This window comes from Camelus bactrianus, chromosome 7, assembly GCF_048773025.1.
Source record: "Camelus bactrianus isolate YW-2024 breed Bactrian camel chromosome 7, ASM4877302v1, whole genome shotgun sequence".
NCBI classification, from domain to species: domain Eukaryota; kingdom Metazoa; phylum Chordata; class Mammalia; order Artiodactyla; family Camelidae; genus Camelus; species Camelus bactrianus.
In genome coordinates, this window is record NC_133545.1 from 10,332,327 (window position 1) to 10,359,940 (window position 27,614).

Sequence of the window (27,614 nt, forward strand, 5' to 3'; positions counted from 1 at the left end):
CCTAGTACTTTCCTGCCTTTACCAGCTGGTGTCCTGGGAAATCTATCTAATGCTATTCTTCCCCTGTCAGAAGTCCCCTATCCCTCTGAATTCTGCTACCATCATCTGCAACCTTATCTCCTTCAGTCCCTGGAACCAGGGGCACTAGTCTCTTTGACTTTGTCAGTGATCAGCATCTAACCCTCCCCTTTTCTACTTCCCCTTTGTCTTGATCTGTCCTGTTCCCCTAGCCCTTCCCAGCCTGGTCACCTCCGGCTTCCCATAGAGGTCCTCATCTTCATCCTCATCCACAAAGGCGAAGGACTCAGGTCGACCCTGGGGCCCGATGCCACGGCGCCCCTGCCCAGCCAGCCGCACCTTCCCGTCGAAAGGCAGCTCAGACAACTTCCTCGCCATGTCCTGGGCTGCCCGCAGCCTCCGCTCAGGACACAGGTGACGCTGCAGGAGGGACTGCAGTTCTGACCGCTCCACAGAGCCCAGCAGGATCATTGACTCTGGGGGAGATCTGAGATCAGCCTGAGGGCCAGCTCAGCTCCCCCTCTCACCCTGCTCAGCAAGATGAACTCAGGGACAGAAGCCCAGCACCCCCGTCTTCAGATCCTACTCTCTCTTCCTAAAAATTCATTTCAAAAGTCTTTCAGGATTGACCTCACTCGATCCCTTTTATGTCACCCGTTTAGAACTTGTAGACCCAATTGACAGTACACTAATTGGTGCTAATTTGTATTTATTTTGATGCAGCCTTCACACAGACTGTTTGCAAATAGGCGAAATTGTTATTAAAATAGGCAAATCAACACTGTCTCCAAAAAAAGAAATATCAAAATCCATTCATAGACAGAGATGTGAATATACTTAGAAAGACGTCTACAAGGATAACTGATACTTCATCACTTAAAGATTCTGGCTCCTACTAGATGTCAATAAAATGCCCACATTTCCTGGGAAGGTCTTTTATATCTTTATCAGCATTCTGCTACTATAATTACCATTTTCATTAAGTTTTAAGGCCACAAGACTGTGGCAGTGTTACTGAGACAAACCTTACTGTTAGGTCTTAGTCATTGTTATAAAAGCCCTCACCTCCTGGGCTGCACCTCTGTTCCAATGAGAAGCCACTGCTTTAGAGACCACTGAAAAGGTGTTTGGGGTTTGGGAAATTATTTGGAAAAATATTAAAACTAATCTAACCCGGGCGATTCAGATACACTGATGATCTGAAATCAGAACTAACCATTTAAATGGCTCCAAATGGTCCTACATGATTGTCTCTATTACATTCATTCAAACATTACACAAGTGTTTATCTGATATCTACTAACTACTGATAAGGAGGCGGTCTGAGGGAGACAGGCATTATAGTGTCTGCCCTCAAGAACAACCAGCCTAGTGAGGGAGATAACACACAGTTATACAGACCACAGTAAGAAATAATACAAAGCAGGACCAAGTGCCAAAGGTGGGGAGAAAGGATCGTGAAAGAGGTGAAACCACTGCTCTTTAAAACTGTCCCCTCCTTCATATGGAACAATTTCATCTGTTCCTCAAATTGTAACGAACAGCTATCACTTAGTTAAGCAGCAAAGAGGACCACGTAAGAGGCTGTAAGACTGACAGCTGAGCCTCATTTGCAGATTCCCTATTTACAAATTCACCTACTGCCTAAGATATATTTGTATCCCAAAATAAGTCCTCGCGACGCTCACCCCCTCATTCACAGCATATGCAAAGTAGAAAAAAAATCTGAGCCACCCCCCTCCAAACAGATTTCCAGCTGAGTCTGAACAAAGTAATGCTGTGCCTTTTTTTTTTTTCCCAGCTTTCATATTATAAGCAAGTGTTCCTTTCCTGGTCTCATTGAATGCCAAGCTTTTTGCATTTTTGTGTTTTGTGTTGGTGATTTTGCTGTTTAAAATTGCCCCCTAGCAAGAAGGCTGCGATGTGACTTAAGGAGAAAATACTTGTGTCAGATAAATTTTGTTCAGCCATGAGCCATCGTGCTGTTGGTCGTGGTGAATTCAATGTTACTGAATTAACAACAGATAGTAAATAAGATGTCTTAAAGGAGAAACACACACATAAGACAAGTGTATGCTTTGATTACTTGAAAAAAATGTGGTGACCAGAAGTTTGCAGGAACCTAACCCTGTATTTCCCCTAGGAGCAATGGTTCAGTATAGTATCCCTAATTCAGTGTTAATGGTGACTTTATAGAACATAACTACAAGGAATAATGAGACTCAACTGTATTTCTTTAATTGGATCTTTGTCTTCTTGTGCTTGTGTTGTGGCCATGCTTTTCCTTCCTTGAAGATGACATGTTCCCTAAGGAGCACAAGCTGGGTGCTCCCTGTAGCAGACTGGGTGGCCCCTACAGACAGGGCCATACCATAGTGCCTCCTCCACTTCTGTGGAGCCTTAGCTCAGGTCATTAACTGCTTCCTTCCTTCCCACTGACCTTTTGAATCGACCAGTGGTAAAGTCTTGACCGTGGTGGTCTGGAGCAGGGTTTGCAACTCCCCATACGTGCAGGAAGCTGAAACAAACTTCACATCACGTACCATGATGTCCTCAACAAAGATTGTAAATTTGCTATGGAAGGAGAAAGCACGGGGGGTTAGCCCCACCATATGCCTGTCCCTTTGCTGTCCCTTCCATTCCTCCTGTGATGTTTGCCATGCATTTGATCACGTATAACATTTATTAAGTACATGGGAATATAAAAATAATTTTAAAAGTAGTGCTTCCAGATGTTGACCCTAACCTCACTCTCAGTCTTGGAACCTCCCACCCCAACCCCATCAAATCTGAACTAATTCCAGCTGGTGCCCCTGACCTGAGCTGGTTCCAACCAAGGTCAGGCAAGTAGGGTAGCTTCTTGACCTGGATGATGCTGTCATAAAGGGAGGGCTGCAGGCTCTGAGCCACCATGTTGGCCAAGATAACAGCCACCATCATGGGTAGGATGTGAGCAATCTGACCCGTTAATTCGAAGCAAATCACGGCTGTGGAGACTGTGTGGGACACTGCGCCAGTCAGCGCTGCTGCTCCTAAAATGAGACACAGGACTGTGGGTTAGGGGGGCTGTTCTTGGCATGGAGGCTAAGTGGGGATGTAACGGGAAGGAGCTAGAATCGGGAGACATGACCCTGGTCAGTGCCAACAGTCACTGAGATAACCAGTTGTCAAGAGTGGGGGCCAGAATGCTGAACTGTTAGAAAATCATCATTTTGATCTCACTCTGCGACCTTTGGCAATTTACAAAAATGTATGAGTGCCCAGTTTTTCATCTGTAAAATAAAGATAGTGATGCGCTATCTACTCCTTGCTTTTAAAAGTTTGGATCACTCTTAACTGAGCATTTAAAAACCCATTTACAGCATTTTGCTTTGGACCTCAGGTTTTGATGCCAACAATTTATGAGCAATGGAACCCTGATTCTACTGTTTCTCAACTGTACGAGTAGAACTTGATTCTTCTGGAACCCCACGCTCTCATCTCTAAAGGGGTCATTAAATCAGTTCTAAGGCCCTTGCAGATCTAAAACATGATTCCATAAGCTCTTTGAAGATAGACTCTGCCTTACTTGTTTTTGGTTATGTTTTCCCACCAACCCAAACAGGCCCTAGTGCATTAACTGTATTTCTTATTTAAATATTGGGGCGGGGATAGTCTATGAGAAAAGATGCTGGGGAAGCCATACATGAAAATGGACAAGAAAAAGTCACAAAAGGAAAATATCGGGGGTATGAGTCTACTGGATGGTGCACACAATATACTCCAGAACATGAACTGACACAGGAGATACGCATACTGGGAAATGTCCACCAGCAAGCTTGCGGGGGTACCTGACAGGCATGAGGATGGGGAGTAAGAGGCTTTGGCAAAGAACTATGGTGGGCAAGTAAGGCTGCCTATAAAGCTGATATGCTCTTCTATATTAAAGGGAGGCACGGCTTTAGATTCTATGAGATTTCAGTGAAGACAGGAGGGAGGCAGCAGGCATAATGATTCTGGGGAATATACTGGTCCCTCTTAGACATGGTTTTGGTTGGCTAGGACTATAGATTTCATGGAAAAGATCTCAGACTCTCAGAATATTAAGGCTGTAAGCTATCTCAGAAGTCATTTTAGAATAAAGAAACTAAGGTGCAGAAAGGCAGCTAACTTGCCCCATGGTCACCCAGGTGACAAGAGGCAAGGGTGGGTCCAGGGCCCATGTTTCCTAGCTCTGAGTCATGTGCTCTTAAGTCCCTGCAGATTAGGAGTGTTCAAGCCAGTCACCTGCACTGTTGCTTCCATGATTCTTTGGGAGAAAAAAAAAAAAAAAAGCCTTTACCAAACATCCAGAGGCAATAGTAGGCGCCCTCATCCTTATCATCTTAGTTAATCCCCATAATCCCTTTTCTACGTGAAGAAACTAAGGCTCTAAGATGTTAAATAAGAGCTAATGAGAGTCAGAGCCAAGGCTTGATTATTTGAATAAAAGTTGAATTAAATAGCATTACATTAAAACATATTGTGTAGCCTGGGATGAAGATGTCATGGGAGAGTTTGAGTGTGGGTACGTGGGGTTACAGGAGGGTGGAGTGTGTCTCACCAATTACTGCGTAGCCCCCAGGCAGGATCTTGTAGATGATGCCGTCAAATAAGATACCATCAGGGAATAGTATGGCCATGATCTCTCCCACCAGCCTTCCAAACGCAGCTCCTGGGGAGAGACAAAGGAAGAAGGAAGGTGTTGAGAGATCCAAAGTCCTTATCCTCTGTTTTTTTCAGAGCCAATCCCTCCTCAGGCACTAAAACCGAATACAAGCCCCCAGCATTCCCGGTCTTTCCTTACTTTCCCAGGGCACTAGATTGCAGCCATCAGTAAGATCCCAGACTTCCCATCAGAACTTACCGAGCACAAACACAGGCATGAAGCCTCCGCAGGGTATGGGCATAGTGGTGGACACGATGGACATCCAGAACTGGGGTGAAAAGAGACGTCAAGACACCCTCTCAACTCTGCCCAGAACACACATACACACTCAACCCCCTTCCCACTATCCTCCTCCTTCCTTCTTCAAGAGTTATAGAAATCCTGGGATAGCTTATCCTTCTGGTAGCCGTCTTGTCTGTCTCCCTCCCTTCCTCCAGAAAAACATGGGACGCTCAGGCTAAGAGATCACCAAAGACAGCACCGTAAGAAGGTTCCTCCAGATGGTTAATCCCAATTGTTCCTGCTTGCAGTAATAATATTTCCCTTTAGGCAGTCAAAACAAGGACTGGAGCCCTAGAGGACTCCTTTGTCACTGACCCAACAGGCCCTAGCCCACTGTATCCTCTTAGCCCAAAAAGGTCCTCTCAGCAGACCAGCCTGAAACTCTTGAACCTGGAGGATATCTTTTCCTGGCCAGATTATGTTTCTGAAAAAAGACCCCCTAGTTCTAAGTGGCAGACACCTTAAAGTCATCGTGACTTACTAGGTGACTGACTTAGCTTCAAGATGGTCATTTACGAGGCCATATATATGGCAAACCTCAAGAGGGAACCTGGAGTGAAGACTGTCCTGCCCGAGCCATTTCCTTTAACATCAAATCACCTTAGACAAAGGATCAGAAAACAGATCTGTCCTGACCCTACTGGAAGAGTACACTGAGAAAGCTGACAAAATCGGCCAGTATAATAGAAAAAAAAGCTCTCCAAGGCCAATGTTGCCAGGTAGTGGTCCTACAAAAATTGAGATGATTTCAGAAAAAGCAGTATGTACATTCTACGGCAAAGAACACACAAGAACTGAGAAATAGTGGGAAAAGGAGTAGTGGTTGAACTTTCGAAATTACTGTCAAAGAAATTAAAATATGAAACATGATACATAAATTAAGCAACAGGTTTACATATCACTTCCAAAATAAGTAAGCCAATCTTAGAAAAAGATCTCAAACTGATTTGGTGAAAGATGATGGCAGCTAAAGGTCAAAACAAATTGCCAGGATCAAAATGTTTACAATTTAAAAACTGCACCAACTTTAATGTAAACAAATGAGAAATAAATGTCTTAATTTTATGAAACTTACAAAGATTCCCTGGAGCCAGGGCTGACCTCAAGAGGCAACGATAAAGGCTCTGAGAAGCTTCATCCCAGACAGTCTGAGATGAGGAAGATACATATGTCATCATGTCAGACTATGACTGTTGAAAACAGTTAAGAACTGCAAAGTCACACGTACAAATGAAGAGGATAAGGATGGAGAATTCCTCGAGTGTGTAGCTTGTCTCTGCCTTGTCTGAGCATCGGCACAATGCTCAGTAAATGCTCAGGTAGTATGTAGAAGGAAGGAAAGAAGGAAGAAAGGAAGGAAGGAAGTGAGGAAGGAGAGGGAGGGAGGGAAGGAGAGAGAAAGAAAGAGAGAAAGAAAGAATGAAAGGGAGAGAGATTGGTCAAACAGTATTCATGCAAGGCAAAAAAGCTTCTCAGAGCTAATGTTTGCTTAAAATCTCCAACAGTCATGCTTGCGGGAGAACTTGTTTAAACTTGGATGACCAGACAGCACGGGGGGCTGCCCCATCAGACCGGACATGGAGTTCCAGGCACTTGTAGTTTAAGCTTCTTAAGAGATTCTGACATATAACATTTTGAGACCCCTTGAACTCTTCTCTCCTGTCTCTTTGGAATAAGTACATGAAAGCCACAGGGGATTTTGTAGGCTCAGTTTAATCTGAGAGCTCCAGTAATACAGATAATACGTGGCTGATCGATCTGCTTTAGAGGATGAACTTTAGATTATCCTCCAAGATATGTGTAAGAGCAGAATCAGGATCAGAGGACATTGAAGTCACCAGCTCCTAAAGCACAGAAAACGCCACTTGAGATTTGCAAACGTTTTAAGCTACTAGCACATGAAAGGGAAGATCCAGAAGCAGTATAAGTAGGTGATCTGGAACACAAATAGCCCCCAAGATTTTAAACACCCAGTTCTAGAGAACTGGGAAACTAGAGACCCGTTCTCACAGATTTTCCTCTGTTTAGACCCTTCACAAGAAGGAACCACAGGAAGATCAGGCAAGAAGAATTCTACAGAGCCTCAGGCTGGGTGGAGAACTCGTGATACTAGGTAGAAACGGTAGACTTAGTAAAAGGGAAACTGAGAAGCTGTAATTATATTCATGCTTCTTGTAAAAGCGCCAGACTTACAACAAGATGGCACTTTCCATGTCTTAAGATTGAAGAAGATGGAAGCTCCCTTCATCAATGCTACCAAAGAGCTGGACTGAGACCCTGATCTGTGAGCACGGATAGTGCCAGAAGACCACGCAGGCTAAATTTCATATCAGACTGGAAAAACAGTTCTGGTCACTTTCAAAATTTTAGCTTGGCTTGCCCACGCTTTGGAAATAATAAGGGTACGCTTATATGTCTAATGATAGGACAGTGAAAATGCTGGAAGCAGTGATAACTAGGTAATATCATGGATTTAGAGCAATGAATGGTTTTATATTTAAAATATTATAGAATATTATAGGCCTACTGCAAACAGTTGGGCTTGAAATACAGCCCCAAAGATGTGAGTTTCTTTTCTTGATTCACTTATGACGTAAACATGATCAAGGATATAATTCAGTGAGAAATTAATAATAGTGCCATATAGCTGAGTCCTTCTCTATAATCCTTGGTTTCTCAGAATAAACTTGAATCCGTGAAGTGGAATCCAGATATATACTCGGGAATCTGGGGAAGTGAGGTGAGGTGTGAAGGAAATGTTGAAAATATATACCGAATTCTGTTTCTCCAAAAATTTTCAAATGCCTAACATTTCAAAAGTATATATCATCCCAAAGTTACCATATAGCTTAGTCTATGATTCCATTTGTTTTTAATTTTGGGGGAGATAATCATATTTATTTGCTTAGTTATTTTTGATGGAGGTAGTGGGACTTGAACCCAAGACCTCATGCATGCTAAGCATGTGCTCTACCACTGAGCTATACTCTCCCCCCATATAGCTCAGTCTAGACAAGTATCAGAAACACAATTATTATCATTGAACAATAAATTCTGAGGTGCCATCAAAAAACTTGGATGTGGTTACCAGATGGGTCTGTGTACTCAAAACTCAATTATAGAATTTTTAAAAAATGCCTATAATGAAAAAGAATATGAAAAGGAATATGTACGTATGTGTAACTAAATCACCATGTTGCACACCAGAAATTAACATAATGTTGTGAACCAACTATACTTCAATAAAAAATTTTTTAAATTAAAAAATAAAAACCAATGAATTGCAGGACGTTGGGGTTTATAAATTAGAGAAGATTACTATCATGAAATTCCAAAAATCAAATTCCTAACAAGACACTGAGAACTTCTTTATGACAGAAATATCAAATCTTTTGAAGGGAGAAATCAAAATGATCTAATTAATAAAGTAGATGTTCCAAATTTTTGAGCTATAGACTCAATTAACCCACCTGGAATGGGATGGGAAAGAGCAAACATAAATATAGCTTCCAGAGACCCACAGCAAATCCTGAGAATGTACGTGACAGAGTTGGAACCTGGTGTGTCAAGCACCTGGTAGCTCTAATCATAAGATCATTGACAAGCACACTAAATGAACAGCAAAACACAAAGAAGGAAAATTTTAAATAATCAACCATAAGCATAAAATTTGCCAAAGCTCAACAATCAAGTATTATATATTTGGCACATACTAGGTACATAATAATATTTTTTGAATAAATGAATAAATGACCCACTACAGCTCTTAGAATATGAGTATAACTTAGTGACTTATATCCTGGGGAAACACAGACTCACAATAAGTGTCAAGAATAAGTTAATGGCAAGGTATTAAAAAACATGAAAGTTCAATGTGGACAGACTTTCAAATGAGAGCCCTAATACGCAGAGGAAAATGCTGGATTATTCAGGCAAGACATACTTTAATAATAAGGTAATCATCCGAAAAGGGGAACAGGGGAAGCAATCAGCATCTGAAACAGATGTCACAACCAAGGATGGAAATAAAAATATATTTGCAAAAGGCAGTAATGGAGAAGTTTGCAAACACCTGACAGGCAGGTAAGGGATAGAACGCATGCACGTGAGATAAGCTTTTGTTTCCTAGTTGAAGTTAGAAGAAACTGGTTTAAGAATAGCAAAATCTTCCCAGCCTCACTACCTAGATAGAGAATAATAACATTTATAAAAATTATTTATAGTCACTCATAAAATTGATTTAAATATTTTATCCCTTTTGTAATTCTAGAAAAGAGATTACCCACTAGACTGGGGGAAAAATGGATATGTAAATCATCTAAAAAATTGATAATCAGACACATGGGGAATGAAGCTCCTAATTATCTAATAGGCGGAGGGGTTTGGTTAATTTATTTGAGGTTTTTACAGTTATGTGTATTGCTAAACTCTATCTTGCCCTTATTTACTTGGCTGCCGTGACGTATCAACAATTTAGCAAGTGGAACCTTTAGAAGGGTTATAATAATTATGGCACCATCCCTAAGTTGACATGAATGGAACAATGAACCCAGAAATGGTTCACTTCTACAGATGAGCAACTTACTTATGCTCCGGTTTCCAAGCTATTTCTTTTCAGGTTGGACAAAGACCAAATGAAGTTTTAGCCTCCCCTCCCCTCCCCTGTGCAAACCCTGGTTCCTAGATTGGAAACAGAAGCTCGGGAGTCAGGAGTGTAGGTACCTTCATGATAAAGAAGAGGAGGATGATGACGACAACATTGACTTTGGGGTGGATCCACACAGCAGACCGGCCCAGGCTTTCCGGGTCCCCTACGTGTTTTACCCACGTATTGTTGTCAAACAGGGAACTGATGGCTTCACGAGGCATCAACTGTGAGAGGAGGAAGCAAAAGGGGGCAGTTCTCAGGGGTGTTCAGTACTTCCATTTTTGTAAGAGAACCGATTCCCCAACTCATTTTTCATAGGATCCTTTTGCTTTTTTCTCAGGGAGAGACTCTATCCTCAGGCACAAGTACCCAAGTTCAGAAGCCTGAGGGACATCTGTGCTGTTTCCTCTTGTCTGTGTGGCCCAGCCCCAGCTTAGTCCCAGTCATGTGTTCAGTGACCTGACCCCCTGCCCCTGGCTCCCTTGGAGCTGACCTCTCCGGCCATGAATTGACCCATTCCTGGTGGAAAGGTGAAGGAGGCGATGACAAAGGTAACAATTCCAGGATACAGCAGGCGGCTGAAAAAGAAACAGAATGAAGCCTCATCCTGGTTTAGCATCACACTGGACTCTGGTCTAGGCCCAAGTTTCCTGTTGTCCACTGTAGTCTCAGGTCATTGCACACGGACCTTCTCTCCACCAACAAGCAGCCTTTAAAGGGGAAACCACGCCACTCTTCCCGAGTAGACTGTCAGGGCTTCCATATTTTATCACAAGCCACCTAGAGGCATTTAACGTCTTCCACAAAGATTAAAAGGGAGGAACTCTTGGAGAAACCAGAAAGTAAATGGGTAGGGCAGAAGAAGGGTGGTGACTCACTGCTTAGCAAGAAACTGGCTCAGTGCCTTGTTTTTTCGGACGCCGAGCATGACTTGGCGATGCAGATACACAAACACAGCTCCCAGGAACCCACAGCAAATCCTGAGGATGGAAGTTACACACAAACGAAGCCCTCGTCCCTCGGACTTAGCCACCGCAGGGAAACAGATATCAGGCACCCACCCTCCCCTTCTACCCACCTCCCCTCAACAGTTTACACTTTGTGCAAGCCTGCCCCCACTTCCCATCTTGGATCCCTTCCAATCCAAAGCCACACCCCACCCCTGGCTCACCAGTCCCAGGGCAGACAAACCCACTGACCCGATGACCGCAAAGGCTGGGAGTTCCTGCAGGTCGAAGGGGAAATCCATTCGGAAATTGGTTCTGAAGAGAGCGGTGATGGTGACTATAGGAGGGAAAGGCCAAGGATCATGGTGGGAGCATCACGAAACCCGCCAAAGGGGAACCAAGGTCATCAGGTTTCAGGATTAAAGCTTCCTCCAAGGCCAATGTCTCCTCTTCTGTTTAGATTCCTTTTTCTAATGCTACCAGCATAAACGCTGCTCCCCTATCCTCTTCCTATGCCCTTAGGCTTTGTTCCCACTTCCCAAATAATGCCATCCATTCCTTTTCTGCAACGGCCCTTAGAGCTCCCCTCCAAGCCCAGTTACCAGCCTCCACGTTTCACACTGTCCCCACCCTAGGGCTCCCCTGTTACCAGCATCCTTGTTCCACACGGCAAGCACTCGGAAAACAAAGGCACTGAATGTGGCTGCAAAGAACCCCCGCCAGTAGTTCCTCACAGCGAAGTAGGTAGAGGTGACCTCGATGCTAAACAGCACGCCTACAGGGACAAGGAAGTAGGGAAGGTCAGGTGCAGACAGAAGTATAAGGCTCTCTCCCAGCCTCCCACCCCGGGAGCTGAGGAGCTTTTGCTGAAACTTGAATCATGAGAAGCAGTCGCAGGAAGCGATGATCTCTTGGAGTGTCCCACACTCTTAACCATATACCTGCTCATGCTAGCAGGTTTTTGCAGGTCAGGGATGCGGTTCAGCAAGGTACAGAGATGATGGGAAATGAGGGGTTTTAACACACAGCACGTGAGGGTCAGGTGGTGATGCCCTCTCCATCCCTTAGAAAGCAGGGTAGGGTGGGATTCACAGTTGTCTGATAACCACGGGGATTTAAATGTTGCTGAAAACTTCCTGCAGAAAAGTTACGAGAGAGAAAGCTTCCAGAGCTGGAGCTCACCAGAGGGCCAAGCAGAGCTCAGGACTCACAGGGACTCTCCTTAACACCCACTTCAATCTCTCCTCCCTCCCCCTGGGCACCTCGCACCCCATCGCAACTTCTTAAGGAAAAACAAGAAAAATGAATAGGAAAGGGTTTTGTAAGAGCTGACAATATTGAATATTGCAAGAAAAGAAAGAGGATTTGTCTTACTTAAAAAAAAAATATTAAAAACCCAGCCGAAAAGAAACAAAGCCAAGGGGAAAACCAACAGGCAAAAGAAGTTAAAAACAGTTATGTTTAAGAAAGGTGGGCGAGGCAGAAGGAAAGCTAAGTTGTACTGTTTCTGACAGTAGATCCTGGAGCATAAAATGAGGAAGCAGACATATAAAGAGCACGAGTTGGTGGAGACAGAGCAAGGACGCTAATAAGGACATAAAAGACAGACTCAAGAGTTGCGAAGAAAATAATCCTTAAATATATTAAGAATAAGGGAGGGGATAAAATGATTATAAATCAATAAAAAATGTAAAAAAAAAAGTTAAAAAAAAAGAATAAGGGAGGGGACTGTGATTAGATGCCAAGTCAAAAATGAAGACAGAATCACCTATCACCTGGTTAAGCCTCATCTTTATCAAAAATGATGAAGGAAAACCAAGGAAATGCAGCCCATAGTTAGATGAACGGAGAAGCAGCCCAGCCCCAAGAGAGCCCGTGAACTTGGTAAGGTCCCTCTCCCCTTGTTCTCCCTGGGGCTCGGGCTGGCTGGCCCTACACCGCCACCTCCTTCCCTCTGCTGGTGGCATCTCACATCTCTCTCTCCTCCCTGTTCTATATTACAAAGTCACATCCCTTGAGTCCCTCAGGAACCCACCCTCTCTTCCATAGGTGACAGTCACTGGTTATAGGAAGTCATTTATGCTTCGGGGAGGGTGGCCTCACGGTTACTCCCTTGTGGACAGCTGCTGCCTTTGGGCAGAGGATTCCTGATGGTTAGCCCAGTGTCACTACCAGAGCGCTTGCCGCTTTCGGATACAGTTATTTATTTACATCGCTGAGTTCCCCCAGGACTGAAAGTTCCTTGGAACCCAACACCTAACACAGAGCCTGGTACAGGGCTCAACGCTTGTTCTACGTATGAACAGAGAGGAGGGGAGGGGAGGGGAAGGAAGAAAGCCAGCCGGAGAGAATAGATGGGACACAGAGCTTCGCCAATCGGCCCTCGGCCCTGTGCCTCCAGTCTCATCAGGTAAGGCCGCTGCCTCCTGGGCCTAAAAGGAGGATTTGACACAGCGGGGAGTCCGGTGGAGCAAGCCTCTCTTTCCCTTTAGCAGGAATAAAACCCAGGTTGGCTTTGGTTAAACTATGAAACGCATGAATATTTTACTACCCATTTTTGAAATCCGAGGCTAGATTTTCTTTTCCCACGGTGTGGTTCTGGGACACTCTCCCCAACAGTCTGTCACTGTGTACTTTGGAATGAGAGCTAATTTTAGTACCTGCCTGAGCCAAACAGAAAATGTGCTGCTCAGAGGAAACAAAGCACTAAAAACACAAACAGCATTTGGAAACTCTCAGAACTCTTTGGTTCCGTCATTTTGCTCTCTCCTCCCACCCCCCAGGTTCCTCTGTCTACTCCTCTGGCGCCTTTGTCTCTGCCCAGAGCCTTGTCCTTGCTCTCTGACTCCTGCTGCTCATAGGCCCGCTAGCTCAATTGCATCCACGCCCATGGCTTCAACTACCACCTCCGTGCTAACCTACTGGTTAACAACGTCCCGTATTCCACTCATCTCCTGAACTGCAGACTCACTGACCCAGCAGCCTATTTGACATCACTTGGATCCACCACAGGAACTTCAAACTCAACATATTCAAAGCGAAATTTATCAACTCCCCCAGGCCTGTTTCACTTCCTGTATTCCCCTATCTTGCTCGCAGCACTGCTATCCACCCCATTTTCCTTGTTATAAAATTGGAAGTTAGTATAAATTGCCCCTCCTTTCTTATCTTTCATATCCTCACATAAATCAGCCACCAAGTGCCATCAACTTTATTTTCTGTCACCCACATATATCATGCTGTTCTCTGTCTCTTCTGCCTCTGCCCCGTTCCGTCTCCCACCATCCAGCAACAGGACTATAACCATAACAAGAAGACTCTTGTTAATCTTGGATAAATCCTGTTAATCCACAGGCCAGTTCTATCTCGCACATATCTGCCAAAGCTGGCCACATCATTTCCTTGTTTGAAATTCTTCCATGGCTCCCCTTCACCCATCACAGCATTTCCCTAAGTCAAGCCCATGAGATAATGAATCCCGTAAGAAGATCCTTGCAAAAGACTCTGTGGGACATGCTGTATGCGAGCCATATTTGGGATATTCACAGTGCAGGTCAGCACATCAAACGTTCTGATAACTTCTCCAGTTAAAAACACTGTCTGTTTAACACAGTATTTTCCAACGTATCTGGCCTTGGAACACTGTTTACATGTTAAATCTATTAACACCATGAAGAACTGTGTTTTGTAAAACACATTTGGGTAAATTCTAGCCTAAAGAATGAAATCTACATTCTTGTGCATTTCCTATGAGGATCTGCAGAATTCAGCCCCCAGATACCTGTTCAGACTCATGTCCTGTCAGTCCTTCCTCTGAATCTTCTAGCAATACTCATCTGTGGTAATGACAGTCCCTTACATCTTTGTAATGCTGTTTCTTCTGTCCAGAAGACGCTGCTCTCACGGTCTTCCTTGCACTTTGCCCGCACTGCCATTGGGACGCTTCTCTGAGTAGGTTGTGAGGGTCTGTTTGCCTGCCTGTCTACTCTTTCAGCCATGGGTGCCTGAGAGCACAGGACTCAGCACAGTGTCCAGAGGGCTCACGGCAGAGGGCACATATAGAAGCAAAAAGATGTCTGTCATTTTAGCCAAATGTTGACATAGATTCCTTTCACTGGTATAAGGAATTAAGAGTTGACTACATAGCGAATAAATTATTTTAATACTAATTTTTGCTTTCAGAATTAGTCTATGTTCATAAAATAAAACCAATCAAGTAATGTTACCTGCAAGTCCATTTAATATTTGCCACTTAATACAGATATCCTGAAAATGGCATTTTAAATTTTCAATGCTTGATAATTTTCTTATGTCAAGAGCCATGTTTTGTCTGCAACTTTCCTATTTGCCTTTCCTATTTCCTTCACAGGATCATGACAAACCTTCCTCGTTCATCCCAGAAATTCCAGTTTTATGCAAAAAATTCATATGCTTATCACTTTAAAAAGAATCTGATTAAAAAGAAAAACAACAAAATTCTGCCTGTCTAAAAATGTTCTTCAGACTTTCTGGATTTGTAAGGCAAAAGACCAAATAAAGGCGAAAGTGGGTATAAACGTACGTGTGAACATTTAACGTGTGCAGAAATTCAAACACGCTACCCTTCACTGCTGGGGACTAAAGACTTTAATGACAAGAGCTGACGACGGAAGTGCAAACAGGACGCTAGCCGACACGTTCGCTGACCTGCTCTCCCTCCGCTGCGGGCACTGGTGTGGGGTCAGTACAAGTCAGCAGAGACATTTTCATTCACTTTAAATGTTTATCCATGTATCATTCCTGAGCCAAGTCATCTGAGCTTCATGAAGACTCTTCTACAGAAAGACTGATTACATTTTCATAATGTAATCAAAAGTGTCCTCTAACAGCTGGTGCGTTTAGAAGCACATGCCTTTCCTGCAATTTTGCCTCTCCAAATGTCAACATGGCGTGTCCTTTTTGTCACCCATGAATCAAATGAATGATCTATATCATCCCTGTTCTCTTAATCTGGTTACAACTGATATCTCTGAGTAAATAAACAGATACAGCTTTCTCTGACCAGGCCCACTGGTTAGTCATCCAGGGCAAGGAAAATAATCCGAAAGGTCACCCTTCGTCTAACACTTGTAGAAAGAGCTCAATGTAGTTTCAAGTTGCTGTCAAGGAATAATGACCCTTTAACTCCCATCTGTAGCCCTCATTTAAAGCTAACCATTAATCTAAATAAGATCCACCTAAACTCCTGTTCCTTAACAACATACAACCAAAGGTAAGTTTCCCTTGGAGAAGGAAGCACATAGAGATGTTTATTATACTTCAGTTAAAAACAACAACCACAAAAATGAATGACTAAAGAGAAAAAAAAAAGAGGAACATACATAGGAGTCCCCTATTAGAAGATGTAAGGAGTGAAAGGCAAAAATATCCAACAATACAGAAAGATTTTAGTAGAGATAGAGGAACCAGAGAGGCTGCCAGACTTTTCCTTCCTGGCTCCACCACTTACTAACAGGATGACCTTGCTCAAGTCACTCTCTTCTCTCTCTTCTTTAATATTGATCTCGTACAGCTTTGGGCAGAAATGGATGTGAAGTCCTTAGAACATTGGCTGCACATAGTAACTGCTCACTAAAAGCTCTTCTTGTTATAGTCTGGTCTTAACGGATAATACTCGTCCTTGGGGATGCTGACAAAAACTGTGTGGGGAGCAGACAGCCAAGAGGACTGCTGTAGGTGGGGGTAAATCACTTGCCTCCAAGTGGTGTCCCAAAACAACAGCCGACTCCTACCGCACAGCCCACCGTCAGCATGTCAGTGTAATAGTATGGCTGCTACTAGGGGAGAGACAGACACAGAGGCAGATGGGAGGGGTGGGGTGGGGGCAGAGAGGAAAGGAGAACAGGCAAGGGTGGGGAATAAGGCAGAAGGAGAGGCTTAAGTCACAGGGAATCCCAGTGGCCCCATCTCCCCTCAACCATCCCAGGCCAAGAGAAACTCAGTTCCTATGGCAAACAGGAAGTGACCTCATAGCGCAAGGCCAAAAATAGAAAATGAAATAAATGTTAGGCAAATATATGCAAGGAAGGTAAGCCAATAAATGGTCACCAGAGAGGGGCTAGAGATGTGGGCAATCAGGGCAAAAAGTGTCAATAGCCAGGGAGACAGGAAAGGACTGCAAACAGCACCAATAAAGTTGGCAAGAAACAGCCACCAGCCTCAAAGGAACACACAGCCAGCCCTCTGGTAATAAAAGCCTGGGTGGCTGGAGACCAGGGGCTGTGATCCAGCTCACTCCCTGAAGGCCCACCCACCAGTCCCTTAGCGAGCACCCCTCTCCGCCCCGAAGCTTGTGGCAGCCACCCCACCCCCCTTCCAAGGCGCACTCAGGCCACCGGGGTAGGGAGGAAGTGGGACTTGCCTCCGATGGGCGCTGCAAAGCAGCACCCCACGCCCACCGCGCAGGCCGGCACCAGGAGATCAAGCCGCCCAGGCACTGTCTGCAACAGAGAAGCGCGCGGACCAGGCGGGTGGGGGACCGGGAACGACAAAGGGACAGGGGCGGCACGGGAGGGAAACGAGGAGGGGAATGGAAGCCGAGGCGGCAGAGGAGCGGGCCACGTGCAGACCCCGAGGCAGGGGCAAGGATGGGGAAGGGAGGGGCGTCCAGGGACCGGCACAGGCTGAACAGCGGCCTCGTGTGGCTGGAGTAGGCGGGTGGGGCGCGTGTGGGGCGCGTGTGTGGAGGGCGAGGGAGCGGGGGTTAGCGCAATGCCCGGCTCAGCGTCGCCGCCGCCAGCCCGGAGCCAAGGCAGCCGGTCCTCACACCCCGAGCGCGCAGCCCCGCCTCATTTTACCTTCTCAGCCTTACCTCGTACACCCCGCAGAACACCGACATGAACTTGCTGAGGACAGCAGCACAGATGCTGGCAATGTGGACAAAAGGGCCCTGGCAGAGAGGAGGCAGAAAGGGGGTCAGGGGCAAGGGGCCAGGAGGGGGCTTGGTGGCATTCATGGACTGACATCGGGCGCTCCAGGCACCTACTAGGGGCTGGAAATACAGATGTGGGTAGGAAAGAGGTTCTGCCTTCCCAGAGCTTCATCCCAGAGAGGAAGGGAGGGGACACCCCAGCAGATCATCATTTCAGAAAATGCCAAGGGCTACGAAGAAGCTGAGAGAGGGGAAGAAGACAGAGAGAGACAAGACAGAGGGTGGGGTGGGGTGGGGAGGGCACAAGTGAGTAGGGCCTTGATGGAAATGAGAGCGTGAGCTACTTGGGTGTCAGGAGGAAGAATGTTCCAGGCTGGAGGAACCGCAGATGCAGGAGCCCCCATACGGGGGCAAGCTTGCGTGGTGGCAGAACAGAAGTGCCTTGTCACCCAAGCACAAGGAAGGAGGGGCAGCCTGGGAGGACAGAAGGCCGGCAGAGAGGAGCCCCATCACTGCAGGCCCCCTAGGCCCTGGGAAGAAGCATGGACTTCCTTTTAAGAGGAATGGAGAGCCATTCACAGTTCCTGACCAGAGGTCAGACTTTCCTGATTCCATTTTGAAAAGATGACTCTGGCTGCAATGGGGCAAGAACTCCCACAAGCATGACCCTAAAAAAAGCACAGCCTCTTTTTGGTCTCAGTTTCCTCAGAATTTGTCTGGATTATCTCTAAGGCAGTGGTTCTCAACTGGGGGAAGATTCTGCCCCCAGGGGACACTTGGCAATGTCTGGAGAGATCCTGGTTGTCACAGGGTGGGCTGCTACTCGCATGGAGGGGGTAGAGGCCAGAGAGGCTGCTAATCGTCCTACAATGCACAGGAAGACCTCCCGGAACCAAGAATACCTCAGCCCCAAATGCCAACGGTGCCCAGGGTGCGAGATTCTGCTCAAAGGCCCTCCCAGCTCTGACGTTTTTGTCATTCTGCCCCCAGGACAAGGACCTTCCCATGTACCTCCCCTCTGGAATGTCACTTGACCCTGGCTCATCCCTGTCCATGGTCCACGTCTACCCCCAGCGCTCCCTCCAGACTCAGGGCTGCCCTCTGCCTGAGCGCACACCTCAGTCACTGCTATCTTACCTCCTTCCCCACAGGAATGCCGCTGCCCAGCCCCGCAGTCAGGGCCACAACCTTGGCCACGAAGGCCTTGAGCGTGAGATATTCCTTCAGAACAACCCCTCGAAGTATTGTCTTCATTTCAGGGATTCCAGAGCCTAAAAGGGTTTTAAAAAATCGTTATATGCAGGTTCAAGCTGGAGGTTAAAGAGAGATGGACAGCCAGACAGTGGACACGGGGGTGGTTCAAGGGGGCTGTGGCAGGGAGGAGGGGCAGTGGCAAAGCAGTGAAAGGGCTGGGGGCTGGGAGGAGGCTGGGGGAGGAAAGAAGGGGGAGTGGGAGTTCTCCAGGCCAATAGGATTCTGCTGGATCATGTTGATTGCTTGATGGGGTAGGAACCCAGAAGTTCTCACCAACAGCCTGGGGAGAGATGAGGTGGCAGAAGAGGGCGCTGAAGAGGATGAGGATGAGAGGGAAGGTGACCCAGACCAGGAACTGCAGAGGCAGGCTGGGCTGCACGTGGTAGTAGGTCCACTTGTAGGCTGCAGAGACAGGCGTCTGGGCTCAGTGACTCATGTCACTGCCACCCCCCCCGCCCGCAGCATAGGACAGCGTGCTAGGAACGTGCTCCCGCCTGGCTCTCCTGTTTAACCTCAGAGATGCACACTCTGGGTGCATCGTTAGAGGCTGCGGGGTGCCCAGCCACCCTGGTTTACCTTGTACTGAGGGGTTCCTGGGACTCCAGATGTTTTCCAGTTGCCCAAAGTGGAAAGTCTTAGGAAAATTGGGACAAGTTGGTCACCTTATTAGAGGGGCCCCCACAGCTTGGCTGGTAGCAGGTGGAAGGGGCAGGAAAAATGGATCTGGGTCTCTGTCTGGTCTTGTCCTGGGTCAGAGTCACACCTCATCTCCTCTGTGTACCATCTCCCTCCCAAGCTTCCCCAGGTGAAACTCTAGAACAGTCGCAGTATGGGGAGGGCAAAGGACCAGGTTCAACTTACCCTGAAGGATTTTAGCACTGACATAATCCATGCACCAGCTAACCAGGGCCATAAGGAGCCCCAGAAGCACTAGAAAGATCCAGTCTTCCCCTAATTTTTTTCTTACCATGTGTCCCAGGCGGTGGATACAATCTAGGAAGGGAAAGTAGAGAGGGGCAGGTAACCAGTCACTTCTCGCGGTGTGACTGAGGACGGGGGAGGTGTGGGGCCCTCAGTCTTGTCTGTATGTCTCATTCCCCGAGTTTCTCCTCACCTCCCTGCCCTTTGGAGGCCACCAAAGTCCAACTCCCCATTGGCTACTTGATTCTTTTCTAAACTCTGGTTTCTTGGGGCTGCATGGGAGGGACAGTAGGAAGGCAGAGGGAGAAGGAGGTGGGAGCCATGTCCTGTCCTTAACACTTGGAGGAGGGCTTGGTGTGCACGTGGGGGCAGTGGAGGCAGGAAGTATGCAGTGGGACTTCCAAGTTAGTGTCCTAAGCCCTGTACCTCCTTCCATTCCAGATTCCTTTATTCCTCAGTCCCCATCACCTTGACATTTAGAATAGTGATCCTCATCCTTGCTGTCCATGGAAGCACTGGGGCCCGTCTTCTTGGGCATCCCCATGTCCTCCTCCTTGTCTGAGAACTGCTCTTTGTGAAGGCCGTAGATCTGGACAGAGGGAGATGGGAAAGGTCTGTCTCGTTGAAGAGTCAAAAGAAATAGAAGGAAGCACATAGATCCGCAGGAAAAACGACCAAGCAGCCACTAAAAACCCTGGGAGTTGAGGGCCTCATCCAGGGTCACTTTGTGGTCCTTCCTGCCCTCCACTCCCCATTTTCCATCCCCACACTCCCCTCCTCACCCTTGTCTCTCCGGCCACAACCTCGCCCATCTGTACTCATCTTGGTTGATAGCAGTCTTCATCGAGGGGACCGATGCTACCAGAACGATGCTAACACTGGCGTTGGGGTCTTAGATGTTATGTGTCACTGCTTCCTGTGTCTCAGCCCCTCTCTCTCTCATTTCCCCAGACGCCCCACACTGAAGTGGGCAGGGTGAGGATGGACTAGAGGCGACTCTTGGTTGCACCTGGCCTTGGTGTGTCTAGCCTTACTTGAGGCCCCTCAGTTACGCTCAGGCTCAGAGAAACTCACCCACCTCCCCTCCTATGCACACACAGGACCCAGCCCTGAAAAGGCAAGTCAGTCCACTTCTTCCTGGAGAAGGGTAATGAGGTGTTCACCAAAATGTGAAGAGGGCAGAGCAGTGCCCCTCAGATCTGGGAGCCTCCACTCGCATCCCAGAGTAGACCATGTGTGTTTGGGGGAGGGGTGCGCGCATGCGCGTGCATACGCATGTGTGTCTGTGTAAGGTCTCCAAAGGCTTTTAGCCTGCCCCACCCCCACTGCACTAACTCTGTCCTCAGGCCAGGGTCAGGCCAGGCCACATTGCTGGTTCTGGGAGAGCCTGGGTAGAAGGGATCTGATTTCACAATACAAGCGGTAGAGTTTGTGGCTGAGTCCTGGTTAGGCACGAACACCCTGCTCACGGCTCTTCCGTCTTCTAGGGTGAGGTTAGTGACCAAGGGAAGCCGGTTTTCCCTCCTGCCCTACCTGGGACCTAAGAGGACACACTACCCACAGGGGTCAGCTCACATCCCTCTACTGTCGCCTCAGCCCCCTTGGGTCCCAGGCTGGCGGAGATGAGAAGCGGGTGCTCTCTACCAAACATGGGATGGGAAACACTGAAACAGCCGAATCTGTGCCAGCTGGACCAGGGCTCACCAGCCGGCAGAGCTAGGAGGGGAGGGACAAGTCAAGCCTGAAAGGGGTGTGGTGTCTGGATTTGTTAACAAAAACGCCAGTGTGTGTAGGGGTGAGGCTGGGGATGGGAGGATGGATGAAACGATGCTGACAAAATATTGGTAACTGATCATTGGGCCAGGGTACCTGGGGACTCATTACATGGCTCCCTCTATTTGTGTGTATGTTTGACATTTCCATAATAAAATTTCAATAGAGAAAAACTTATGTCCAGGGCCCTGTGGACACCTGCCCAACCCGACTTCCCAAATTACTGTAGCATTCTTTTCTAGTAGGAAGCTTCCTCTAGTTAGGTCCCTGGTTTTCTTGCTGTCACCAGACGGCACCATCATGGCACTTGTACCCACATTGTCGTCCCACCCATGTGTGACTGCACACATGGGTGACAGTGAGTTCAGGGCCACAAGGAGAGGTGTCTCTGTCCAATCCCACAGGGTTCCAAGGCCCCTCTTCTCCAGGGAGCCAGCTCTGACTCACCATTCAAGTCTTCCCGACTTCTGTGTCCCCGCCCCCACCTGATTCTCCAAGGCTGTCCTCAGCCGCCAACCTCAGGATGATCAGGAGTGAGACCTGGACCCTCATGGCCCCCGATGCTGAGACCACCAGTCCAGGCCAGCCATCAGTTTCCCGGCTGTATCTAGACCCTCCCCCTAAACTAAAGGAACCAGTCTGCACCCTTGTTGGCTCAAACAATTTTAAATCCTGACTTCCTGGTCCTCCTGACAGGTTCCATCCTGTCGCTCTCTGAACGCACATTGCTCGCTAATCATAACCTGTGTACTTCTCTGTGACCGTCTCCCAACCTGTCCCTCAGTGGTGCCCATCCCATGGTCCTTTCCTAGATGCCCATTATCCACCAATCCCCGCTCCTGGGATGTTTATCCCTGGTCACCTCTAATGGGTTCACAAGCCCCTCCCGCTGGAATCATGCAATCGCAGTACCTCTCCAGGTGCCTACACTTCAGACGTTCTTACTGATTAATCTTCCCACCTGGACATTTGGTTACATTTCTTCTGCTCATTTGACACTGGACTATCTTTGATGACATGCAATTCAGTCCGTTCTCTCCACTCATCCTGACTCTTTTCTTCTGCCTTCTACAGAGTGTTTATTTGGGTGTGTTCTGCCAAGGGTGGGGGAGGGAGGAATCTGGGGGCGTCTGCAGGCGAGGGTGGGTGGAAGCGACAGCTCACACACGCGGAGGTGCGGGCTCCCCTGCCAAGCACCTCGCGTGGGTTATGTAAGCACGGGCTTGTCGGGCGTGTGTGGCTCTGCTCTTTCCCCGCAGGATTCGGGGGCTCTGTTAGTAACGCGTGTATTAAAGCCCAGCGCAGCTACAAGTGCACACTTCACTAAACCCAGACCTTTGAAGAGTGTTCATATTTTGAACACATTACCATGTTCTGTTCTAAACAAAAGAAGATCACACTGCTCCCTCTTTTTAGCTAATTCCTCATTTCCCTCCATCGCTGGCACCACTGCACCCTCAAATCCACCGCCCCCCTCCCTAGGGCTTTACCTGCGTGGGGCGGACGTTGGGACGGGGGCCCGCATCCCTCCGGAGCCTATGCTGCAGGACCCCATTCTCGGAGGGCAGTCCGTAGCTGGTGCAGTGTTCAAAGGGCATGTACTGGTACTGGGGAGCAGTACCCCACCAGCTCTGTTCGCCCCCATGCCGATGGGACTCAGGTGGCTCCATGCTCCCTGCCCCGGCCGGCCCGAGCCTGCCTGCCCCCGCCCTCCCTCCAGAACAGCTCCTTAAGCCTGTCCTCCTGCCTGTCCCCAAGGCGTCTGGGGCAGCATGCCCACCCCCAGCTATTTATAGCCTTCTCTCCGTCACATGACCCCCCCCACTGCCACATCTGATCTGCTTGGGGTCGAAGCAGGTGTGAGAGCCGTGCGGGGGAGGGGTTGGGACGAGAACCTACAGGGCATGGCCCGGCAGGGAATTCCCTGAGCAGGGCCAGCAGCTCTGTCCCCCTCCTTACTCACTAGAAGGCTTCCAGCCCCAAGCCATTGGTCCCTCTATAAATATCATCCCGACCAGGATGGAAAACTGGTTTGCCTGCTCTCAAACCTGCGTGCTCCCCTCTAAGCATCTCACCTCTTTTCTTCAGTACGTGAGGAGGTGAGGGCTGGGGAGCCGGATGCAGTGACTGCAGGGTCTGGAAAGCCTGGGGAGCGTCTTACCTGGGAGAGCAGCCGGTGCCCCTCAGTCATCCCTCCCTGCAGGGTTGCTCCCAGCTCCACATCTTCCTGAGGGTCAGTCCTCATCCGTCAGACCAGCTCTCCCAACCCAACCAATCTGCAGTTTTCTCCTCCAGCTCTGCCTTTTCTGTCTGCCAGAGGCTGCCAGTGATGCTTTGAGGCCATCTCCTTGACCCCACCTTTATCACTCACTGGGTGTGGGGCTCTGCTGGGAAGCAAGGGTAATAGTCTTGGGTTCTGGCCTTTATTCTGCTTCCCAGACTGATCTGTCAGCCACGTCAGCGGCCTGGATGTACAGGGAGGGACCGAGTGTCCATCTAGACTGTGGAGAACCCCCCAAGGTCTATCAAGGCAGGTGAGTCAACGGGAGAAGGGGAAGTGGGCCAGGGACACAGGGAGGCCAAGGGGGGAAGGGAGTGGGCACTTGTCGTGATGAGCCTGACAGTCATAAAAGATGACAGGGAAGTACTCTGAGATTCTTCCCTTTTCAGGCCAATAAATAATTTTTGGCCAAGGCCAAACTACTCTATCTGGCATCGCATTTTTTAAACCAATTTTCCTATGACAGTCCTTCCTCTCTGAACTCTTCATGATAGAAGAAAAGTTATAAACAGGAGCCAATGTGTGGTTTAGGACCCACCCCCAAGTGTGCTCTGTCCCAGGACAGTTCAAGTTCAGGGACCACAGGGTAGGGACACCAAACGCCTGGTACAATTAAATTTTGTTCTAAACAAGACAGTCCAAAGCAGGTGAGAAGACGAATACCATTAAAAGCACCTTTTCTGACATAAATCCTACAAGCCTGAAGGCCTATAATCCAATAGCCAAGATTACAAATGTGTGATGGTTTGAGGGACTGAAGGTCCGTGATCTCTCCCTTCTCTGTAGGCAAAAGATAAGGAAAGAGATCTAAGGGGTTGGTGTGAGATGGAAGAAATACTTTCTCAGTAAAGAAAACGGAACCCCAAAGTGAAATTATGTTCTCTGGGGGCTTCAGAAACACAAAAGGTTTCACCTGTTTGTGAAGTATGGCTCCCCCGGAAGGTGGCCAGTTTCTGTAGGGGCTTGCTAACCCCAAGGAACAAATGTTGAACAATTACTATTTCTTTACTGTTCCTGAGAAAGTCAGGTCCTGGTTATGGATTCCAAAATTTGAAGGCAGAGGTCACTGGCACTGAGAAAACCCTCCCACTCTACCAAACTATCTAAGAACCAGACTGCAAAATTAGGAGGGTCAAGGAAGTCTACAGCTGTTAGGTCTGCAGTGTGAGGATTTGAGAGTAATGATCTCGAGTTGGAGATTAGAACTGGTTAAAATCTCGTGGGTTACCATTCTGCAAGAGAACAAGAAAATAAAATGTAAGCTGTGCCGACGCCCCACCCAACACCCCATGGGCACAGTCCCTAGGTTCTTTATTTGGAAGGCCAAAGATGGGTTTCTGGGGAGTTTTGTTTTGTTTTTTTTTTGAAAAACCCCTTGATTTGGAAACAAATTCATAAGCAAGCATTTATGCATGAGATTGTATGCTGTATGAAATATGTATTCTTTTGGGGTTTTAAATAGATTGTCTTGAGGTCCATGATACTAAAAGCTTAAATAGGCTTATGGAATTGCTATTTGAAGGAAGGCTGTCAAAAACGACCACACAGGACACAGGTGTAGGGGAAGCGCTTTTGGGTACAGGTGGTTGCGAACAAGCCAGCCTCTTGGCACCCCGTTATCAGTTTAAGCAGGAACGTTCTCCCTGGTTACACCTTGTTTTCAGACTCTCACCTCTTCAAGTATGGCCTCTGTAACCACTGGACAATACACCATTATACTCTCTTTAAGGGGGCTTTTGGTTATGGCTTTCCCTCTGCACATCCAACCTAGCACAGAACCCATGACCACCTACTTTCCTGAAATTTCACCTAGGCAACCGCAACTTCCTCTGAACACACTTTCTCCTTGTAGTTGTCCTCACTGGTAGTCGTTCCTCCTGTTGCTTATTGGGCCTTGCCTTCCCATCCTTCAAAAATCCTTGGTCCCCTCCCGTGCCCTGCACACGAGGCCTTCCCGACATCACTGGACGGGGCTCTTTCTCCCTCTTCTGGATTTTTGAACACGATGCACTTTTCCCCCATTCTCTGCCCAGCAGGGGCTAAGATGGGATAAAGTTTTTGGGTCTCAGGCTCCTCCTCACTTACCGGGAAAAAAAATCTATATAGGCCCAAACGAGTAGGGGGGTGGTTTCACACTAGAATTCACAGAAGCAGTATCGTTAGCTAAGGGCGTGCAGTCGAGCTGACAGATTGCCTCCCATCCGGCCTTCATCTCCTCAGAAAGGCAGTAACTTAGAGGGTTATGGAGAGGAAAGAATGCTCACAGAAGTTCCAGTGTCTGCCCCAAAGCAAGCTCTGAGTGTTAACTTGTGTCATTAAACTGAAGCTCATTCTGGGAGGCAGTTAAACAGCACCTGTAGTGCGTTAACCCCATGTGACCCACCACACGGCAGCTGGCTTCATCCTCAGAGGGACCTTTTAAGGTAGCAACAATCTCCCCATTTTTAGGTAAGGGAGACTGACGTTCAGTGAGGTTAGGTGCCTTAGCCAAGGTCTCCCTCTGCTATCTTAAAAGGCCAAGCCAGCATTTGCAATCTATTTAGTTCTAGAGTCTGGATCCTTCAAGCTGCCTCTCTTCCTTTTTTGTACAATTGAAGTCTCTGAGCCTCATTTTCTTCTTCTGAAAAGAAAATGGGGGAAATGATGACCTCCTGGCCTGTGGGAGGGTGGTGGAATGTCCAAGCACAGCGCCGGGGAGCTGCCCGAGCATCAGGCGGGTGTGCCGCAGATACCTCCCCCCTTTGCTCAGATATCCCATTTGTTTCATTTCTTCCTGTTTCCCTCTTCCCCACTGCAGGAAACAGGAGGGGGAGGGCAGCAAAGAGCCGCCCCCAGCTCAGGGAGGGGGATAATTTTAGAAGAGAATCCCCTGGCAGAGGGGGGAAGGGGGAGGGAACAGGGCTGTGAAATTCAACCTGATCCCCTATCCCCTTACTCAAGGGCGGGGGTGGAAGGACATGGAACCCGCTGGCAGAGGCTGCCCTCCAATCCCCAAGCAGACCGCACCTCCAGAACGCCTTCCTTCCCTGAAACTGGGCCCTTACCGCCCTCCCCATCCCAGGACACCTCCCCGAGACTCCGTCCCTCCGCCCCTCCCCTGAGGACATCCCGGTTTTTCTTTCTGGTGTCACCACCCCGGTCCAGTCCATTTCTAGGGCCCCTCTGCCCCCAGTGTTCTGCAGCCAGTTCCCCTCCCCCGCCTGCTGATGCTTCAGTGCAGCTCCATCCCTTTTTGCTCTTCCTCTTGTGGATTCCTCAACCACCTTCTTTCCCCCAGGGTCTGAGGCTGCTTCCTACCACAGTGCTCCCACAGAACTTCCCATCTCTTGCGAAACCCTCATAGCCCACCTGAGCGTGCACACATGCCTCCCCAGGCCTATACTTCATCCACACTGTACCCCGAGAGTCCCCCAGCTTACACACAGCCCGCTGCTTAGATCTCTTCCACGCCACCCCAGAATTCTCTTACAACCGGTGTCTACCCTAGAGAAACTTAAATCCAAATTGGACGACGTGAGACATGGAATTCCACGTTTCTCATCACCTTCCTAGTCCAGCTCAGTCTGCTTCTCCAGCCTCCATCCTATAATCTCAATAATCCAGACCAACACTGGCTGCCAATGACTCTTCCATCTCTCCTGACCATGAGGAATCCCAGAGCTGGTAGCTGTATTCCAGGCAGTTGCCTGCGGCCATGACGATGGACTTGGGCCCATCCCAGGTATGGACCGGGGTGTATAAAAAAGATCAGGCAGCAAAACCCGAAGGGGCGTTCAGCTCTGGGCAGGCCCTGTGAGGCGGTGAGGAACGCTGCAGGAAGCTAAGGGAGTGAAAATAAGTGGGCTTCATAACACCGATCGTCTACAGACACAGAGACACTAAGCACACAGTGG

The 27,614-nt window shown here is 48.0% G+C and overlaps 1 protein-coding gene across 2 annotated transcripts in view; it reads right to left on the reverse strand.

Annotated features, from left to right (window-relative positions):
* CLCN1 (chloride voltage-gated channel 1) overlaps positions 1 to 23,198 on the reverse strand; it is a 30,392-nt gene extending 7,194 nt beyond the window's left edge. The window contains exons 1-17 of one of the 2 annotated variants that reach the window (XM_074366873.1): positions 22,931 to 23,198; positions 20,136 to 20,256; positions 19,608 to 19,739; positions 19,020 to 19,148; positions 18,630 to 18,763; positions 17,433 to 17,510; positions 16,317 to 16,395; positions 11,232 to 11,357; positions 10,835 to 10,919; positions 10,514 to 10,615; positions 10,129 to 10,213; positions 9,710 to 9,859; positions 4,904 to 4,973; positions 4,601 to 4,711; positions 2,837 to 3,050; positions 2,459 to 2,592; positions 250 to 494 (exon numbers count right to left, since the gene is read on the reverse strand). In XM_074366873.1, coding sequence (XP_074222974.1) covers positions 250 to 494; positions 2,459 to 2,592; positions 2,837 to 3,050; positions 4,601 to 4,711; positions 4,904 to 4,973; positions 9,710 to 9,859; positions 10,129 to 10,213; positions 10,514 to 10,615; positions 10,835 to 10,919; positions 11,232 to 11,357; positions 16,317 to 16,395; positions 17,433 to 17,510; positions 18,630 to 18,763; positions 19,020 to 19,148; positions 19,608 to 19,739; positions 20,136 to 20,256; positions 22,931 to 23,110 — 2,175 coding nt within the window. In that variant the 5' untranslated portion in view covers positions 23,111 to 23,198. Of the gene's footprint in view, positions 1 to 249; positions 495 to 2,458; positions 2,593 to 2,836; positions 3,051 to 4,600; positions 4,712 to 4,903; positions 4,974 to 9,709; positions 9,860 to 10,128; positions 10,214 to 10,513; positions 10,616 to 10,834; positions 10,920 to 11,231; positions 11,358 to 16,316; positions 16,396 to 17,432; positions 17,511 to 18,629; positions 18,764 to 19,019; positions 19,149 to 19,322; positions 19,740 to 20,135; positions 20,257 to 22,930 lie in introns of those variants that run through there. The other variant, XM_074366874.1, reaches the window with a different exon arrangement.
* Positions 23,199 to 27,614: the final 4,416 nt, after the last annotated feature.